The sequence below is a fragment of the Biomphalaria glabrata genome, chromosome 7, assembly GCF_947242115.1.
Source record: "Biomphalaria glabrata chromosome 7, xgBioGlab47.1, whole genome shotgun sequence".
Taxonomy (NCBI): domain Eukaryota; kingdom Metazoa; phylum Mollusca; class Gastropoda; family Planorbidae; genus Biomphalaria; species Biomphalaria glabrata.
In genome coordinates this window covers 34,045,587-34,066,717 of record NC_074717.1, presented here as the reverse complement: position 1 = coordinate 34,066,717, position 21,131 = coordinate 34,045,587, and the positions used below count along the sequence as shown (strand labels likewise).

Here is a 21,131-nt window from a genome sequence, read left to right as displayed (position 1 = left end):
ACAGCGAACTCAAGTTGGTTGCACTAAACTTCTCTAAAGCATAAGCTATTAAACAATTTCTCTATTTTTAGATTTATCTATCTGTCGCATGCATGTTGCACAGCCACACAAAGGCATTTTAGATGTCTCGATAGTAATCAAGAGCTATAGTTATTATCTAGACACAATGTGCATATATCTGTATCTGTATGTTCAATGCAAAGATAAGTAGATCTGTTATCTCTTTCATTTTTCCAAGAAAAGTTAAAACTGAAACTCGCACGCCTAGTTATGGGTATAAAAAAAAACACAAAGCACTGGACCGTTTCCTAAATGAAAAGTGCCTGAAAGAATTTAAGTCATTTGTTAACATGCAGGACTAGATGCATGACAAGTAGGACGTAATCATTTTCTTTTTTGAAGTAACGTCTGTATTAGATAAGATTTGAACAATAAGAAATATTATTTTAGTTTTTAAGAAGTTTTTCTTGTTTCTGAGCAAAGACTATTGAGCTCATAAAAGGGGAACGACAGTCAATAGGATATCAGCACCTATGTGGCCTAACACTTAACGTGGCCTAAAGAAACAATACAATTATTATGAAAGCGCAGCTATAAGAATATAGAAATGACCCGTGGCGGAGTGGGCAGTTTTACACAGTTAGCAAGTCTTCCAATAGGAATGCATAAACGAAAAGTTAACAAAAGAAAGTCTATAGGCTACCTATATATATTTTGCTTGCCCTGTTTGTGGCAAAATATGTAGGTCACAGCCATAAGAAATATTGCATTCCTCATTAATCTTCGGACTCGAAGACAAGCCTAATTATTATATATATTTCAAGTTTATACATGTATGCTTCTATGTAGTTCTTTGGATTTTCCCGATTTCTTAGATTTGCTAGTGAGCCTAGACTAGACGGTTTAGTGCATTCAATAATGTAAGAAGGGGCTTGTCCACAATCTATTTATGTCTATCTCTTGACTATGTAAACAAAGACCTACGTCACAGAGCAAGATATAAGTTTTTACTCAAATGTAGACCTATATTTCTGAAATATATGTATAACCTAGGGCATTACTTTTGTTTGTCACTATCAAAAAGTAAGTTTAAAAGTTCAAGGTAACCGTCTAGATCTATTCAAGATCTACGATTGTACAGTTAACAGTAGGCCTACTAGTCAGAATCTAACATTGTTACATACTATAGGCGTAATGTTTTTCGTTACAACTACAACAAAGAACAACTTTGATTGGATTGGGACAAGTCTGAACTGGTTGTAGGTTTGGATTACTAAATCGATCGATAGATGAACTTCGACCTTAGGTCTACTATTGATTTCGTGTTTCTTGATTCGCCCCACCAGGTAAGTGCATGATCTAAATATAGAAAGTTACAAATGTTTTTGGCACTACACTAGCCGTTTCTTATTAAACGTATTCCGGTAATTAATATATTTATTCCTGATGGTGTTAGTTTATTTCTAGATTTATGTGATTTTTCATATTTATAATTGTAGTAATACCGGGAAGTTGTGTTGGAAATAAATTTTAAAAATCTAGCCACGCCCACCTGAGCTGTGAGCAGTGGCGAGCTAAGAGAGTACGAAGCGAGCAGGTGAGTGGTACTGAGGTAATGTTTAGGTTTGACTCTCTTTTCGCGAATGTTTCTGCCGCTAAGTAAGACAGCATAAACTAGGCAACGCTTCTCTCATTCCATGGTTGAGGTAGTTTCTGTATCTAGGTGAAACCTTTAGGTAAAAGCTTTATTGACCACATTCTGAGCTTTGGCGGAGCGATGGGTGGTGCGTAAGAGCATTCGCACTTGTTTTCAATGTACGGACGAGAGTAATGATACGCACTGGTACTAACCTGTTCTTATATTGATTTGGTCTTCCTCTCCCCAATCCCAACACTACAAATGTTTAAAGCAGCGTGTGAAATAAGTCTTAAACAAGCGCAAAAATCTATTTTTAAAAATATGCAAGATTACAAATAGAGTTTGTGTTATCACATAAACTCAGAGACGGACAGGCGGACATTTTGCACAAACCTAATACGAGGGCCACTAAAAAATGAAAACAAAAATCCTCTCATCCCTAACCCTTGCTTTATATTAAAAAAATAATAACAAATTCCTCTTTCAGACCTTGCGATGTATGCGGCAGATGATGTATCAATCCGTATTTGTTTAAAATTATATTCATGGCAGGGCTAGATTTAAATATTTTTTTTTACCATCTCGAATCTTGGTCAGAGTTGGAGACTAAAGTTAGAGATAGTTAGTCGAGAGTTGTGACAGTAGGGAAATTTCTCCACTCCTAGATAGTCTGTATTGGGCGATGTAGTTGTTTTTTTTAAATGTATCTGATGATTTACAAGACGTCATTTGTAGATATGTTATATAGTTGAATCAAGTGTTTCTTTGCAATACATCTGAGTTGTGTCTATTTGTAGAGTATGTTATATAGTTGAATCAAGTGTTTCTTTGCAATACATCTGAGTTGTGTCTATTTGTAGAGTATGTTATATAGTTGAATCAAGTGTTTCTTTGCAATACATCTGAGTTGTGTCTATTTGTAGATATGTTATATAGTTGAATCAAGTGTTTCTTTGCAATACATCTGAGTTGTGTCTATTTGTAGAGTATGTTATATAGTTGAATCAAGTGTTTCTTTGCAATACATCTGAGTTGTGTCTATTTGTAGAGTATGTTATATAGTTGAATCAAGTGTTTCTTTGCAATACAGCTGAGTTGTGTCTATTTGTAGAGTATGTTATATAGTTGAATCAAGTGTTTCTTTGCAATACATCTGAGTTGTGTCTATTTGTGGATATGTTATATAGTTGAATCAAGTGTTTCTTTGCAATACATCTGAGTTGTGTCTATTTGTGGATATGTTATATAGTTGAATCAAGTGTTTCTTTGCAATACATCTGAGTTGTGTCTATTTGGAGATATGTTATGTAGTTGAATCAAGTGTTTCTTTGCAATACATCTGAGTTGTGTCTATTTGTAGAGTATGTTATATAGTTGAATCAAGTGTTTCTTTGCAATACATCTGAGTTGTGTCTATTTGGAGAGTATGTTATTGCTAGTCGTTAAGATGTCCTGCGTCAATAGAACTAGGGCTTTGAGTTGCTCGCCAATGATCACAACCACCCAGGGCAACGCCAATTAGTAGGCGCTTTGTGACAATGTAAAGCAGGGGTTCTCAACCTGTGGGTCGCGACCCCTTTGGGGTCGATTGACTATTTGCCAGGGGTCGCCTAAGGCCATCGAAAATATGGATTGTTTTTGTCCATTCTTCTGTTGCTGTATGTGTGTTGGGGGGAAGGGTTGCGGCAGAGTGGGGGATTGTAAAAAGGGGTCGCCAAGCCTAAATGGTTGAGAACCTCTGAAAGGTAATCTGTTTCTGTGGCCCACGGTTAATCAACCGCCTTTACTATTCCTCAACTATTGTCAGGTACCCATTAGAACTGGTGGACTCAGATGCGCCCTAAAGATCCCAAAATAAAAATCCCAATGATCACCAGGATTCGAACCCGGGATCCCTCGGCTCAGACGTCAAGCGCTTTACCACTCTGCCACCTCACCTCTTGCATTATACACGTGAAACAAAATGTTACATGATACGGTGATAAGATAGAATTCATACATGAAAATGATTTTTGATAGCAACCCTTCTTTCTGTCACTGCTGTTTCAAGATAGCTTTATTAACTTCGTCATTGAATATCTCTAATCAACACGATTGACTTAATTAACTTATAGATAAAGCGTGGACTTAAATAATCTTCTTTTCTTGGGAAAGTTTGTATTGATGAGAATATATCAATTCTAGGACAAAAATGCTTCCCTTCCTCTCCGCAATGCAAATTCTTGGATCCTACCTTGAGTTGAAGTCGCATACCACACTCAATAGTTAATAGTGGAGCCGTACTAATCATGACATGTAAGTTTGGATTTTGTTGTAGGTCATTGTTTTTGTGCTGTTTCGTTAGGACGAGTCAGGCTATGGTCTTAAAGTTAAAACCTAACAGAGAGAAAGCTTTTCCTAATCACATTTCAAAGAGCCATCGCATCTAGTCAGTGGTCAGGAACGTCAATACCTCTCCCACGTAAATAGATATAGCCTCAGAACTATCATTAAAGAACACCAAAAGCTGAAAGCAATATAACTTATTCTGTCACAAGGCATTAAGCACATGATTTAGTGGTCAAGTATATTGACCTAGGAGGCGGGGTGGCTGAGCGGTAAAGTGCTTAGCTTCCGAACCGGGGACCGGGGTTCGAATCCAGGTGAAGACTGGGATTATTAATTTCGGGATCTTCGGGCGCCTCTGAGTCCACCCAGCTCTAATGGGTACCTGACATTAGTTAGGGAAAAAGTAAAGGCGGTTGGTCGTTTTGCTGGCCACATGACACCCTTGTTAACCGTAGGCCACAAAAACAGATGAACTTTACATCGTCTGCCCTATAGACCACAAGGTCTGAATGGGGAACTTTACTTACTATATTGACCTATTCTGCCTTATTCATTTCACTTTGTGTAACGTTATGTTCAATTAGCATTACAATACTGAATACTTTCGTTTTGATTAAAAATAATAAAACAATCTACTATAACTATTATCGGCTGAAATGTGGGAGAGCTCGTAGCGTGTAGACAATGAGAATAAATGCAAGACAGTGATGTGCCGTTTCAGAAACGCGTGATTGACCACGTCTATCTTCCAGGACTGTGGGATACCAGAGCACGCAGATAATGTCTCCAAGTGCAAGTGTGTAGGTCTAAGAACCTACAGGAGTGGTAGTGACTAGCCTCTTAACGCTGTTGTCATAAGCTTTTGCTCGTTGAACTATTTCCGTCTCTAAAATGTCAATGTCTCCGGGCAGACGTGAAGTGATGTGGCAAAAGGTTTCAATGAAATCAATTGAGACTGAGATCCTAGCACTGCCCTTAGTTGTTGTAGGGCAGTGTTTTGGGCTATTCTGTTTTTCTTATAACTTGCCCTACGAGTACGTCATGACTCAAGTCAATGAAAGACTTGATAGATCCGGTTAGAAAGTGCAGTCTTGTCAAGTTGAAGTGGGTGAGGTTAAATGAACAGAGAAACGTCGCCCTAATTCTGCTGCTAGAATCTGTTACACATTCTGATATGCCATGATTACAGATATATTATAGTTCACAGTTTGCTCATCAGTTAGTATTATTTATATAATTTTAACCTGTGTATGCTATTGATTTAAATTTTAGATCCTATTCATTTTATTGGCGTCGGGGGAAGCATGATCCCTATAACTGAAAGATAATTTCAGTAATAAATAATTGGAGGTCACATGAATGAGCGTATACAGTATGTAGGCTTAAGTTTGGAGATACATTTGATAATTTGTAAGTGATTGCGCAAAAAAAAAAGTAAAATCAAGAAATCGATTAAAAATAATAATTTGGGAAAGTCTAGAATTGTGATCATATACTAATAAAAGACCAATCATAAATCTAATAAACTAGTGTACATTAGATGGAGCTAATACGTTACTGCATGGATACTCGTAAGAAAAACTAAACTTCTTTCTTTCAAGAAACATCTGCAACAAGATAAAGTATTGAAGAACACTATCAAAGGTCATTAAGTTCAATAGTATGTTCACTGGATGACTTTAGGATACAACTTTTTATCTTAAGTACTTTATGCATTGGTCAATCATATTTATTGAGATCTCTTTTTGGCAGACTCTTCAACCAGGACATGTGACGTAAACTCCATTAAGTATCAGACCAAGCGGACACCAACATGGCCACGAAATCTGATCCACTTCCAGCTCGATGTGCAGTACCTCAAGATAGTTCAATCGCGCCAGAAAACTCAACCGAAATGAAAACTGAAACGCATGACGATGCAGCTGTCACCATATCAAAGGAAGTCAAACCTGGTGGACTTTATCTTAAGGTGGACTATTAATTTATTACATTTAATCCATTAGGTTAGGGCAACAAAAGCATACAATCTGTTACTAGTAATCAATCTATACACCGTAACCTACAAGATGTTGCAAAAACTGTGAATCAAAACTACACACACAGTGACGTAGCTAAGGTGTGGTGAGGGGGGTCCTAATTTCAAGATCCATCCCCCCACACACACACACACTTTAGGGGGCCGTTAAATGAGTGTCAAATATTTTGTGCATTAACTATTAAACCAATGCCATGTTTTCTTGCTATTCATGTTGTTATGCAAATTAGTGACCATGTTGCTTGTATTCCACACATTAGACATATATTTATCAAGTACATTATCTCATCACATGCTGTCGAATGTCAAAATGCAGGGGCCCCTAAAGAGGCCAAGCCTATCGGGCCCCGAAATCCCTTACTACGCCACTGGACACACACACACACACACACACACACACATAATAGAGAAGTGAATGATGATCGTAAAAGATTACTTTAAATAGTGGTTCTATACATAGATGTACTTACAAGACATAGATCGACATTCTATAATGGGAAGCGTGGTCGAGAATCTAAGTACGTTTAGCTTGGCTTGGCTACCCATGAAGGGGTTCGATGTCCACAAATGAGATTGTACCATAGCGCTCTGAGCATGCTATAAGCATGAAAGTAGCGCTATATAAAAGCTATAATTTATTTATTTATACTGAGAGCCAAAAAGACAAGATATATATAATAAGGTCAAGGATAACTCACAATGTATTTATATTATATACAAGAGGTTTCGTCCATAGCGGATATCTAACAAAAAAAAATACTCCAACATTGCTACATCTAAATAATGAAAATAAAAGAAAAAGGAAAGTGTGAGTGGCGGGTATTAACCATATAAGTATATAGAAAAATTAATAAATATTGGGGGCCTATAGATCTACTACTAAGTATATAATGAGAAATGTAGAGTGTGTCTTACCTTAAACAGAAATAAATCCATCAAATGTAGAAAAAAATCCATACGATGGAGTGTTCTTGATTTATAGTTATACGAAATCCATTAAATTTTCAAGAATTGGTATGCTTTGTGTGTCTTAAGTCTTAAAAGTACATACAATTTTGAGAATCCTTCAAAAAGTTCGTCGAAGAAATCCATAAAAGAATATTCCAATTTGATTAGACTAACACCATTATTGAAATGACTCAACTTAGAGACACTAAAGGACAGAAGAATAAAAAGCAAAGACGCTATAATACATAAAACACAAAACCTTAACTTACAAATAGAAAACCAAAACCTAATGAAATGTTCACACACAAAGATAGAGGCACATTTCTTATTCCATACGCTAGAAAAAAAAGTGCTCCTTCTTCCCTTGCGTCATTACAGAATGGGATGGGTTGCCTGAATCAGCCAGGACTTAGCAGAGTTTAAGTCATTGATTAACATGTATGACTAATTGACACATAAAATGCGTAGGAAGTAATTATCTTCTATTTTGAAGTAACGTCTGTAATACAAAAGATAATATGTCAGAAGTTGTTTTTTTTTTAATTCTGATCATCGAAAACATACTATTAGCATAAAAAAAACACGTGCTGACAGACTTGTCCATCGTGACACACGAGCGTTGCAAACAACGATGTGTAAGCTTGTCGTAAAATAAAAAGCAAAAAACTTAACACACACACACAAAGCACTCATGCCTAACGACCAAAACATGGAGTTTGACGAATGAAATAAACAATAAATAAAGTAGCGGCGAAAGTTGAAGCAGACTCTTCAGGAAACTCTTCTTAAGATGTCAAGTGGTCAAACATTCTCAATGGCTTACTGTGAGGTAAACCTTTTTAAACGATTTCTTCTAGCGAACCAGTTTTAAATGTTATTTAGGTCTTAACAATTCAATTGAAACAGATAACATGTTGCATGTAATATATTAAATAAAGACACAAAGGCTTATGTCAAAGAAAGACACAGACGATGATCAGAGAACTTGTAAATGGACACACACAGGGCCTGATTTAGGCTAACCTATAGACAACGCAAGCTATAACTTAAGGCTTCCGAGAAATATTTAGCTCACTTTTAATATCTGGACTTATAAAAGGGTCCTAAGATGTCCCTTTATCTCAAATAGCTTAGGTCCACTACGTTACACACAGATCTAACGGCTTTGTCTGCTTCATGTTTTCAAAATGTATGTAGGTCACTGCTGTGTCTTTGTAGCCACATAAAATGCAGATATTTTTCTATATCTTCTGTACTATTCATTTACTTCCAATAGCTATAATGTCGGTTGAAATGGTCATCGCTTTGGTTAATTAAAAGATGTTGCCGAATGTTTCGAATTTGATAGTGAACTTTTATAGGCCTTTTTGTTTAGTCCATAATGATTACCATTACATTTAGATTTGGGTTTGAATTTCAATGACAGAGACACTATTGTCATCTAATCAAATGAAACGTTTCACTGCTGCTTGATTAAGCATATGCAATATCATATCAGTACCAATATGTAAAATATGTTTTATTTCTAGTAATAATCTACTTTTAATGACTTTGTGTCTATATCAACGGCAGTTTTCGTTTAAATATCATTGAGACGAAATCTACGAAAATATGTCAACTGACGTTATGGTTGATCCACTGCAAAAGAGGAGTTTTTTTCTTATTCAATAATGTTGTTTTTTTTTTAAATTATTACTTGATGTGTTTAAATTGATTTATCTAAACAGATTTTCAACGACCCAATCCATGGCCATATAGAGATGAATCCAGCGTGTATTGCTATCATCGACACTCCAGAGTTTCAGCGATTGAGATTCATCAAGCAATTGGGCTTAGTCTACTTTGTCTTCCCAGGGGCGTCGCATAACAGATTTGAACATTGTCTGGGGTTAGTCGTTGTGCTAGTTGCTCTTGCTTCCTTTGTAAAGTTTCGGTTTATTTTCACGTCAAACGTATTATTTCTGAGTGTGTACCTAAATAATTATCCAGATCCGTTCAAGTTCTATAGACGATAATAGGGCTTTATAAGTGAACGTTAACAAATACATATCGCAGTATCTTTTCTTGTAAGATGAGGCTCGTTGCATTGACTTTCCTGTTATCAATGTCCTTATCAAGTAGTCAAGTCAGGCATCTTTCTGAGATTCCACCACATGTTTGGTTAACATAGTCGAAAAGAAAACCCAGTGCCGAGGACAGACGTAGATTGCGAAAAGAAAATCGAAATGGACCACCGGCGGACAATGGTTATGTCTGCTCTGGATGTGACAAAACATGTAGGTCGTTGCCGTGGCTGCGTAGCCATGTGAACTACGCACTCCTCATTAGTCTTCGGACCCAAAGAGATGCCTTATTATTTAGAATGAAGAAGTCCATTGTGAAGACATCTTTGACGGTGTCTTCATATGACAATCTTTATAATGACCACTGTCTTGCTAGCTTAACTCTTTCTCTCCGTAATTATTTTTCTTATTCCGATAGTATTATTTGTTTTGCTCATTTGTGTTTCGCTATCCTGTTATGATTAAAATTCAATAACTTTTTTGTTTGTTATCAGTAAATGTTATATTTGATATTGAATTATAGGAGAATGCATGCTCTTTTTACACAACACAAAGTAAATTTTATGAATCCAAAAACCAATTTAGTTTAATGGGAGTCAAATCAACGTTGGCATCGTCAATTAGGAGAGAAAGAGTTAATTCCGAGAGACTGAGACAGTTGTGCAAGACAAAATAAAATCACTGCATCTTCATAGCAGTAAATTCATATTTGTTTTTTATGTTAAACTGCATCTTACTGAGAGGCTGGCTTGAATAGCAGAGTAAATGGGTCAAATCATTTGCCTATTATATCAACAATTATGACAAGCTTAAAAAAAATAATCCCATGTGTTCAAAGCTTTTCATACTTTCCCGTGTGTTATTTTTTGTTTACAGGACGTGTTATTTGAGTGGTCAGTTCGCTCGAGCACTAAAGGAGAATCAAAAAGATCTTGACATACAGGAGAAAGACATTTTATGCGTGGAGTTGGCTGGACTATGTCACGACCTGGGTAATAAACGCTACATTTGGTTTAGTTTGTTGGAACTACCCAAAACTATAATACACTTTAATTTGTTTGATTCTTTTATGTACATGGCCGTTAAATGTAATGACGAAGTATATCGTTTTAATTATGATTTACCGTTTCTTTCAAACGATTGGTGGAAACATACGGTACATTTACCTTACCTTACCTTTATCTATCCCTTAGTCTGTTCGACCGTTGGGGCGCTATGCAAGATTCGTCGACCGTCTTTCTTCACTCTTCTCTGTCTTTTGCCTTAATTAGAACCTCTTTCAATGGCAGGCCCGTCCATTCTATTATGGTGTCCTCCCATCGCTTTCTCTGTCTGCCTCTTCTTTTTTTTTTCCTGGTACTGTTCCCTGAAGGAAGGTCTTTGCGAGCCCCGAAGATCATGTAATATAGCCATAGATTTTGCGTTTTTTTAACTGTAGTTAGCAGGTCATCGTGGGGTCCAATCACTGCAGTAACCCTGTCTCTAATCTCTTGGTTTATGATGCGGTCTTTAATTGGGTACAATTACACGTAGATCTATACACGTTTTGTTTAACCCTTTTCATTAGTTTAGATTAAAAACTAGAAACGATTCTGTGATATGAACGTAACATACATGCATGACTTAAAACCAATAGGGTTCTAGTTCTCTACTAGTTCAAGAAACAAAAAGTTTCCAATCATTCACTTATTTTGATTTGATAATGTTAAAAACTTGCTTATCAACTTATATGACACGTATTCGTTGTGTGTAAAGTTATCAATTTATTTGTTACAAATGTATTTACAGGCCATGGACCTTTGTCTCATCTGTTTGATCAAAAGTTTATTCCAAATTACTCTAAGGAAAAAAATTGGAAGGTATTGAATTTTCCATTAGGAAGAAATGAAGCATTCTCTTAATTACAGAACTTTTCGTTACATAGATCTTTCTGTTTTTAAGAAATGAAGTATTCTCTTAATTACAGAATTTTTTGTTATATAGATCTTTCTCTTTATAAGAAATGAAGCATTCTCTTAATTACAGAACTTTTCGTTATATAGATCTCTTTATAATGATTTTAATCATATAAACTGTTAACCGTAGGCCACAGAAACAGATGACCTTAACATCATGTGCCCCATAGATAGCAAGGGAAAGTTTACTTTTTTTTTTACAATCACAATAGTGTAAATAATATTTCATCTCATATTCTATTCTCATTATTTTAATCTGCATACATTTGAGCAATTTGTTTGGTTAATTTTTTTGTTGAAACACCTAGATCTATGTTTTAATTTGTTTATTTGTGTTAAAAAACATATGTCTACGTTTACTCAACTTTCTAGCATGAAGACGCCTCTGTGGCCATGTTTGAACATATAGTAGCCAAACATAAACTGATGGACGCGGACGGGATATTCAGAAAGTTATATGATCTTAACGACGATGACATTCTGTTTATCAAAGAAATGATTCGAGGCTCGGGCTTCTCTAGTACAGGGGTAAGTAGCTTCTCTAGTACAGGGGTAAGTAGCTTCTCTAGTACAGGGGTAAGTAGCTTCTCTAGTACCGGGGTAAGTAGCTTCTCTAGTACAGGGGTAAGTAGCTTCTCTAGTACAGGGTAAGTAGGCAATCTTTTCAATAATCCGCTGATTAGCAGATTTTGTTTCTGTCACTATGCAAATTTGGGTAGACCCCTAAGTCAAAATGATTTTAATAGCGCTAAAATGGTAGATATTATGATAATTAGTTCTAGCTAGAGCTTAATTCATTAAATTGTTGTAATGTTGGAATAATTTTTAAAACTCTTTGACAGAAGACTGAATTAGTTTTTGTTATTCCATCGTATATTACCATTGATCCAGTGATCATCTAGGTCAGTGTTTCTTAAACTGTTCCGCGGAACCACGTGATTTAATCTGAATATGTGTTCCACGAACTACTGCGCAACTACTAGTAAGCCACGTGAATTAATTAATCTCTCTAAAAAATAAGCAGTGTGTTCTGCTAAATAATCAGAATGTGCGAAGTGTTTCATTAAGAAAAAAGTTTGGGAACCGCTGGTCAAGGTAAAACTAAAAATAACTGCATGTAAATGGTTCGTAACTAGCATGGACGCTGCACAGAAGCAAGAAATGTGTGCTACTTATCAATCCAAAATAAGACTTGAGATTAATGAACATTCGTTTGTAATCGTTTTCTATTGGTTAAGATATTTTGAATAGTAACTATGTTAATGAGGGGGGGGGGGAATGGAATATTTATGTTTATGATTTATTTGTGTTGTTGCATCAACAGCAATGGATGTGTAAGGGTAGAGGAGAAGAGAAATCATTTCTTTATGAGGTAAGCAAGAACATTGTTACTTTTACACCTCCAAACACGTCTGTAGCCTGGGTTGGCGCATCATCTTTCAATGACATTTGGCAATGCTCAAGTGAATGATTTGAATACATAGCGACAAGGATTAAAACATGAGAGGGGAAAATGGGGGTAGAGCAAATGTGTTGTTGTTTTTTTAGAATGACTTTTACTTTAGCGCAACTTTCATGCTTATAGCATGCTCAGTGCGTTATGGTCCCATCTCTTTTGTGGACTAGTGGGGGGGGGGATATATGGTAAGTCTCCGTGCTGCCTCAATGCACTCAACAAACACAACTCAGCTCGAGTGTGTCTGTGTGTTTCTATGGTGACGGTGGGAAGAGGTTAGCAATTGGTTGTGAATGATGTAACATAGGTTGCATTCTTCTTAGTTAGGACAGACGACTCCAGAACGTCAGAGTGACTGAAAGGTTGTGTTATTGTAGAGTTAGATTTGGATGAAAATATTACTACTAAAGTCTAGTGCATTTATTTTATCTCATATCAACTTGATTTTCTTTATATTATAAATACAGTTCTATTAAGTTAAGCATTGCTCACAACGCAGTTATTCAAGTTATTTCAAGTTTTATTAGTTAACATACATGATACATTGCGCCTGCAGTGGTTTAGTTGTCTACCAGCAGTTTGGTGCTACAAGTCAACGACCGTCCACAAAACCACCTTAATCCCCTTTGATAGGTAGACAAGCGAATAATTCCACTCAGCCTCACCTTTTATACAAATGTAAAACTCACATCCTAATGTGTTTAACATATTAAGTTTCCACAACTGATGCGTAAGATATAGAGATCAACCTTTTTAATAACTAAGCGATGTGCTTATAAGTGTCGTGTGGATGGCCGATGGGAGGTAATGTGAACGCTTTGATAAAGACCGGCGATATTTATGGAGAACGCCCTATACACTGTATTTTTGTTTTCCGTAGATAGTGTCCAACAAGAGAAATAATATCGACGTCGACAAGTTCGACTATTTCGCCAGAGACTGCCATCACCTGGGCATTAAGAATAACTTTGATCACAGCAGATTTATGAAGTTTGCGAGAGTGTGCAGTGTCAACAATCAACGGCAAATTTGTATACGTGATAAAGTAAGTAACTTGTTGTATAACTGACAGTTTAGCTAATATCCTGAATGGGAAGCGTGGTCGAGAGTGCGCTTGAACTTCGCTTGGCTTGAAGGGGGCTCGAGGTTCGACACCCGACTCGGGCAGAGTTGTGTTTACTGAGTGCCTAAAGGCAGCACGGAAAACCAACTCCTAGATACACCCTCCCCCCCCCCCCCCCCCCCACTGGTCCACAAATGAAATTGGACCAAAAGCGCTCTGAGCATGCTATAAGCATGAAAGTAGCGCTATATAAAAGCTATAATAATAATGCAGTGGCGTACCGAGGGGAGGGGCCAGAGCGTAGGGATGCAATGATGGGAACAAAACCATGATCTAAAATAGAATTCTGTCGCTACTGATTGTAGGCTCGTTAACGTCATTCACATTGTATGTAAGTTTTGTATTTCTAATTGGATAATGTTCGTATGCAAGCTGGAATAACGTACATTATTTAAAAGCGATAAACCCTGCCGCCCAAAGTGCCTGCTAAGTCTCTATATGTATGCATTCACATTAAGAAGTTTTTATAATCTGGCTAAAGTCTCAGACGTTAATGTTGCTTCTTAATTTTAAATTTTTGAGAAATATATGTGGCAGATTAGCTACCAAGAACTTTGGTCTCAAATCTGGAGATTCGAGATATCTAGGTGGTCAACACTCATCTCTCATCATTTCTTTGGAAAATGTCATATATATTTGCATTTCATTTTTGATTTTGAGACATATTATATTTTTCTAATTTTGTGTTTGGCTATCTATAATATCAATGCTTTAATATCTATATGCTTGGCTTATTCCAGGAAATTAGTAACTTGTATAACATGTTCTACACCAGATGGACTCTACACAAATACGCCTATCAACACAGAGTCAAATGTATCATTGAAGCCATGTAAGATAAAATCACAAAACCACGCCTACATTCTGTCCATTTTTTAGCCAAATATTTGATGAGAACATGTGATCATTGTTTACTTTTTACTCATTGTCGGTGTTACGGTCGGTTGTACATTCAGAAGTAGATTGCCTTTTTAACTGATTAGCTGCAGCATCTTAACATGGGGAAATCACGGCTCACTCCTCATGTGGTACGCTTATGGTAACGTACTTAAGAGATTAAGAATAAAGTAGCAAGAACATATTCCCCGATGGGCTATCTACACATGTATCAGCATACGACGTGGTAATAATGATGGGAATGGCCCGACAGTATTCGTCTTACCAACCAAGCCTTTTCATTCAGGACATGGAGTTGTTCTGTTACGCAGCTCTGCCGGAGTTGGTTACCAGTATATGATATGTAAACGTCATTAAACGTCATATAGCAGGATTTAAGTCATTGGTTAATATGCATGACTAGATGCATGACGCGTAGGACGTAATCATCTTCTTTTTTGAAATAACGTCAGTATTTTATAAGATAAGAAAATGAAATCTAATACGTTTAGTTTGAGTTTAGTTATAGTCTGCGAAAGCTATAAATTTCATAGAACATTTCTAAAATATTTATAAACTACATAGAACATTTGTAAAATATTTATAAACTACATAGAACATTTCTAAAATATTTATAAACTGTATACAACATCTATATATATAATTCTCTTCATGGCTCAAGAGTTTGGACACCAAGTAAAGGAAAAATCACTCTTTGATTTTTTGAAAGTCGGACGGACTAGAGTTATCCTACGTAATTAAGAGGCGGAAAAAAAAAGAGGGAGAGTGAGAACAAGTAGTATTAACCCGTCACTAAAAAGCAGGGCCGGACTTAACCATTGTGACCAACAAGTCCTTGAAAGAGAACAAGTAATCTATTCTGTATTCACCCGTCACTAAATATCAAGGCCGGACTTAACCATTGTGGAGCCCAATGCGAAACGGATTTCGCGGGCCAAGTTTGGGTCGGGATACGGATAATAAGTGAAAGAGTTTGTATCAGAAAATATATTCGTCTATCCATTTTATTCATTCTTCATTACGCACAGAATTACTTTACGAGCCTAGCGTGTAGCAAAGTCATACAGTATATCATAAAAATTCTGTTTCCTACATAGATCACGCTCAATAGCAAGAATTACCAAATATTTCAATCTATCTACGAGAATTGTTGACCTCAAGTAATTTTTCATTAGTTTGAAGCTTCTTTCACCAGATTACATAATGACGAGTATTGCATAATGCCGTTTTTACTAATCGAGCGTAGGATTGGCATTTTACATTTTGAATGACAACCCAAAGTGAAAATATTTGTGTATATATTTCATGAGATTTGTATGAGTTTTCAAAAGATTTTTAATAATTTCCGGAGATTTCCACGACTTTTTCGTATATTTTGCAATTTCATGAGATTTCCAGGAGCTCCTTGTAAATCGACAAGAGGCCGCGGGAAGTCTGTTATAAGTTATAAAATGGTTTAATTTAATAATTGATATACCTAGAGTTAGCGCGGGTCCTATGAAAGTGCGGGCCCACTGCGGTCGCATAGGTTGCAGTGGCCTAAGGCCGGCTAGTTTCTAAAATATTTAAAGATGCTTTCGGAAAAAATCACACAACGTGAAAAAAATTATTGCAGGTATTTGACCTTGAATTTCTTAAAAAAACAAAGTTCAAATTTACAAATGGATTGAGACTTTTAAAAATATCTTACAATAGTGGGAAAAAAATCATAAGTCATAGGACAAGGAGCTTTATTAATATTCATATTTAAACAACTATTAATACTAATGATGTATTTAGGGCCGAACGCAAGTAAGTGGATCCCCTGTGCATGCGTAGACCCTATTATCTTTCAGACGATTTAATGAAATTGCCCTTAATAGTATTTATAAATATCTCTAAAAGCATGTCAAACGTTTTAAAGAAATAGTCTTGTTAATTCAGTTCAATTTTGTATGTGTTTAGTATAAATATATTTTTCAATGTAATTTTTATTTTTAGAGTTCCCCTTAAATTTGAGGCTCTGAGAAGCTTCTCAAGTCTTCATTGCCGCAAATCCAACACTAGTTTGAATATAATGCACATGTTTGTTCAGCTTTCGTAAACTTGACCTATATTGACATATTACGTTTAAAATTGAAATTCTAATAGTGAATATATTGCTTACTTGGTACATAGAAGGCGTATATTCTTATATTACGATATTTCCTTTCATTCAATATCTCGTCAATCTTTTCAGGGTTATTGATGCCATGCTTTTAGCTGACAAATACTTAAAATTTCATGGAAAAAATGGGTAAACATTTATCTTGATAGTATAGCCTTTGTTACTGTGAAAGTTTTACATTCAAGTAACTTTAAAAATTGTATATTCATATTTATGAATGGGTACTTTATATTTTTTATAAATATATTTCAGATTTATTCCACTTTCTGAGTGCATTTACGACATGGAGGCTTACAGTTACCTGACTGATGACGTCATCAACATGGTATTACATTCCAAAAGCCAAGAACCGGAAATGGTGAAGGCTAGAGAGCTCATTAACAGAATCTATGTCAGGAAACTTTACAAATGTGTTCACGAGACCAAGCCGTTGAGGCCCGAGATTTCAAAAGTAATGATCCATTGAATTTGTGAAATTGACAAACAAACTTACCCAAAAGTTTATATTTCGTTACCTTTAATTACTTTCAATCTACCCTTACGAAGTTAACAAATTGTGTCTAGGTCCAAACATCTGGACTGATGTTTCAAGTTCAACATGTGTGTAGCTTACATTACTCAAACAAAACTCGTACAATCTGATCGTACCTGTAATTTTAACGAAATATAAAATTCAAAGTTTTCATAATACTTCCATTGTTCGGACAAAGATTACTTTCCAGGTAAAGAAAAATAGAAGGGGGGGGGGGTGCTGATTAAGTATTTCTCTCTGACACATGCGTCTAGATATATTCTTGAAGTTCTGGAGTTCAGTTCAGGATCACGGCAAGCCTTATGACAATTTGATCGATTGCTCTAATTCAGCCCGCGACTGGCAGGGGCCCCACAATTTACATTAAGCATATCACTATCAATCAAAGCTCTTGTCAAAGTTTTTTTTAAAGATATAGGACTTAAAGGGTTAACAAATTTAGTGTAGACCTATCGTACGTGTGACGTAAATTTAGTTAATCCACAGGCACCAATTGCCTTTTAGTTGCTTGCTATGCATGTTGTATAACAAATGTTGTAGTGATCTAATTAATAGTAATAGCTGCTATTGTAAAATAAAAATATTAGAAGAAGGGGCCTCACAAGCATCCATTAAAGTGTGCCCCGTAATTTGTAAGGCCGGCCCTTTTCAGGATGCCCCTGAAATTATGGTGGAGAAAGATGGTTCGGAAACCGAGACACGATATTTGTATGGGCTAGGAGTTAGATTATCTTCATCTGTGTTTCATCCGAAACATGTTAAATTTTTTATTTTATTTTTTTTTTTATATTTTGTTTTACAACCTTGTTTGACCTCCTTTACTGCATATTATGTGATGCTTTTCAAAATGTGATACGTGCGTAGTACTGGGGTACTTCAGCCATACCAAATATGAGTCACGATATTTCAATCCATCAGCAAGATGTCGATAATGAGAAAGATGACAGATAAACGTTTATACGAATTGTTTACATAAATATCAGTGACAGAATTTTGGTGTCAAGAAGGAGCACATCAACTCGGTGCGATGGCTACAAAGGCGAATATTGCTCTGATACCCTTCTGTTTGACAACTATATGCGTAAAGACTTTTTTCTTCCATGATAAAGAAACTATTTGCATTTGTGGCCTCTATAAACAACATAATATATTTATACACAACCACAAGCATGTACAAAACTGCAAATAAATAAAACATGACTAATAAATAAATCATTGGAACATTTTCTGATTAGAATCACTTCTAAAACTGGTGTTTCACTTTACAAACGCTTAAGATTGAACACATTTTATTCGTAATTATGTTAATAATCTTTATAGAGTCTAAACGTTTGTTTTTAACTAGTGAATTTACTTTTTATTCATCATGTTTCTTTCTTTATTTGGTCCCATCTTTAGCTTGATGAAAAGAGTATCGAAAAAAGGATTTCCGCGCTGGTTGTAACGCCAGACAGTGAATTTAGTGCAGATTTAATCAGAGTTCATGTAAGTCCACTTATAGAGCAAGTTGGAATGAATCAAATCCAGATCTTGTATGATAAGGTTTTATTTCAATAACATGACACCAGTTTTCAAAGCTGTAACTCAAAATAGTCTCTGGTGACGACTAACATACAACAGTACGAATATAGACACGATTACAAGCATGAACGACACGCCGATACAAGTTTACGACAATTTTAAATGTAATTAATATAATTAAATTCAAAAACAGTGTTTTCTTTTCAATAATAATAAAATATTTTGGTTAAAGACCTATAACATTGCTATGTAAACTACATTCTAAATGTGTTTAAGAAGGTAGAGTAATTAGACATTTTACTTGGGCTACTTTAATCAGTGTTGTAATGTAACTTATACTTTAAAAAAACAGTAATATAGCATAACAATAGAATTGTGTGTGTGTGTGCCACTATTAATTAATCTCTGGTTTAATATAATAAATGAACAGATTACCTACCTTGATTTCGGAATGAAGAACCAGAATCCTTTGGAAAGACTAAATGTGTTTTCCAAAACAAACTTCAACAGTGCCAGACTTCTGAGTAAAGACGAGGTGAGCCAAAGTCATTATTACAATTTACTTTTGCATTTGTTGTGAACTGTTATATATACGGCATGTAAATCTAGGCACTAAGGAATAGCAGTTCAATGCAGGAGCCGAGAAGAACAGAGAGGCATTGCTAAGACAATACTACTCTATGGAGCAGAGATTGCATTGGAGAACCAAATCAGCACCGTGAACAAAAGAAATCCAGGCTTTCATTAAAACGTGAGAATGTTTTTTATGGTGGAACTGTTGCAAAAGGTTAAACAGCAGCCCATTGAAGAAGATATCCTTCAGAGACGCTGGCGACGGTTAGGCCACATTCTCCGCAAACCTGCATCCAATAAGCCCTCACCTGTAACTCCCAAGAAAGGAGGAAGAGAGGACAGCCCAGAAATATATGGCGCAAGACTTAAAAGACGTTGCGCAAAAAAGTTTTGATCTAAAGGCCTATCATTAGAACATTATAAAATGTCGTGGATCTATACATTCGCTTAATCACGGGGGGAGGGGGGGGAGTAAAAATGATTTTCTTAAATCTTACATTCATTAGTTATAATGAGAACAACAATCGCGCTATAAGTTGTATGAAGGAGGCATTGTCTTTTTTAAAGTGTATTTTTAGTGTTTTTATTGTTTTTTTTTTAGTTAATATCATGATGGACTACTGAACCATTCGCTACCCTGCTTGAGAGGAAAATATTGTTTTTGTTTTGATTTAATAATTTCTGTTTCGTATTTAGTCACTAACTTTTTGTTTGATTTCTTTTTTATTTTTACTAATTTCATTTTATGTTCTGTTTATCCTTTAGGCCAGTAGGATATTAGGCCCCACAATTTTCAGTGAAGTCATAGTGAGAATCCTTTACTGCGATGCGAGCATCTTAAAAGAAGTTCAAAAGACTGTAGCTGACGCTGCTAAAAAATGGGAGGCAAGCTTAGAAGTCAAGCCAGCATGTGAGAGTTCTATAGCCGCTGCTGTTGAAAATAAAGAAACAAACTTAGAAAAGTCATTCGCTGAAAGTTCTATATCAGATTCTGTCCGACATAAGGATGCAAACCTGGAAGACAAGTCATCCGATGAAAGTGATACATTTGTAACTCCCAAGCAAAATAAATCAAATTCAGAAGAGAGTCTAACAGTTGAAACAAAAGATTTCCATGACATCCTTAAAACCGCTAAACACTGTTCAACGGTACTGACATGACGTTGCGCACACACTTATTTAATCAAAGTTGATTTATGGGAGACCTAATTATCTCCTCTCTTTGAAATAACGTCTTTAATTTATAAGATAAGAGCGAGAATGAGGCTCCCTCTAACGACTATGCCAATCTATTTATTTCTCTACTACATAGCATTCATGAAGATGCGCATTATTATTAAAGTATTTATTTTTTACTCTAATATAAACCTATTTGTATTAGTATGTCACAAAGTTCTTTACAATAGCTGGCATTCCTATGTCTGTACGGCGTGGCAACTCGCTATTGGTCTCCATTGCGCACAGGTTGCGACGGATCGTCCAGTCTTGAGACCTATAATGATTAGCCAAACGAGATAACAGTAGAGACTGATCGGTCCAGCGTCTTAACTTACAGACTAAAATGTTACTAGTTGTTTAGGCATTATATCATTACTATGTCTTATTTATTTTATTAGACGCATTTCTTTATGTTTATTAAGCAGATTCTGGGATGAATACACATTAAATAAATTATTTATTTTCAATAAACAAACATTTATATTTTTGTTTTGGTTAAATTGTGTTTGTTTATGTTGTAGTACAAGTGCTCCTTCTTCCTTAGTACTATTAGATTAATTAGATAATGAAATGAGTTGCCTGAATCAGCCAGGAAAACCGACGACTTAGCAGAATGTTAGACGTTGATTAACATGCATGACTAGAATAACACATGGATACACGTAGGACGTAATTATCTTTTTTTTTTTGAAGAAGT

General features: G+C 35.7%; 1 protein-coding gene across 4 annotated transcripts; it reads left to right on the top strand.

The window, feature by feature from the left end:
- The first annotated feature begins 897 nt into the window (after positions 1-897).
- Positions 898-20,917, top strand: LOC106058744 (deoxynucleoside triphosphate triphosphohydrolase SAMHD1-like). Of its 4 annotated transcripts, XM_056035006.1 has the most exons (15): positions 898-1,346; positions 1,500-1,597; positions 5,720-5,936; positions 8,678-8,838; positions 9,890-10,005; positions 10,802-10,872; positions 11,341-11,496; positions 12,293-12,340; positions 13,305-13,469; positions 14,288-14,379; positions 16,663-16,719; positions 16,843-17,041; positions 18,521-18,607; positions 19,074-19,178; positions 19,982-20,917. In XM_056035006.1, exons 3-15 carry the CDS (start codon positions 5,781-5,783, stop codon positions 20,375-20,377), a joined length of 1,809 nt encoding a protein of 602 aa, XP_055890981.1. In that variant the 5' UTR covers positions 898-1,346; positions 1,500-1,597; positions 5,720-5,780; the 3' UTR covers positions 20,378-20,917. The 4 variants fall into 4 exon arrangements, with proteins under 4 accessions (XP_055890981.1, XP_055890980.1, XP_055890983.1 ...); XM_056035005.1 differs by lacking the exon at positions 1,500-1,597; XM_056035008.1 differs by lacking the exons at positions 898-1,346; positions 1,500-1,597 and adding an exon at positions 1,402-1,424.
- Positions 20,918-21,131: the final 214 nt, after the last annotated feature.

Coding starts and splice junctions, on each gene's coding strand:
- LOC106058744 (XM_056035005.1), top strand. CDS start 5,781: ATGGCCACGAAATCTGATCCACTTCCAGCTCGATGTGCAGTACCTCAA. Junction 8,839..9,889: donor AGATTTGAACATTGTCTGGG/GTTAGTCGTTGT, acceptor TTTTGTTTACAG/GACGTGTTATTTGAGTGGTC. Junction 14,380..16,662: donor AAATGTATCATTGAAGCCAT/GTAAGATAAAAT, acceptor CAATCTTTTCAG/GGTTATTGATGCCATGCTTT.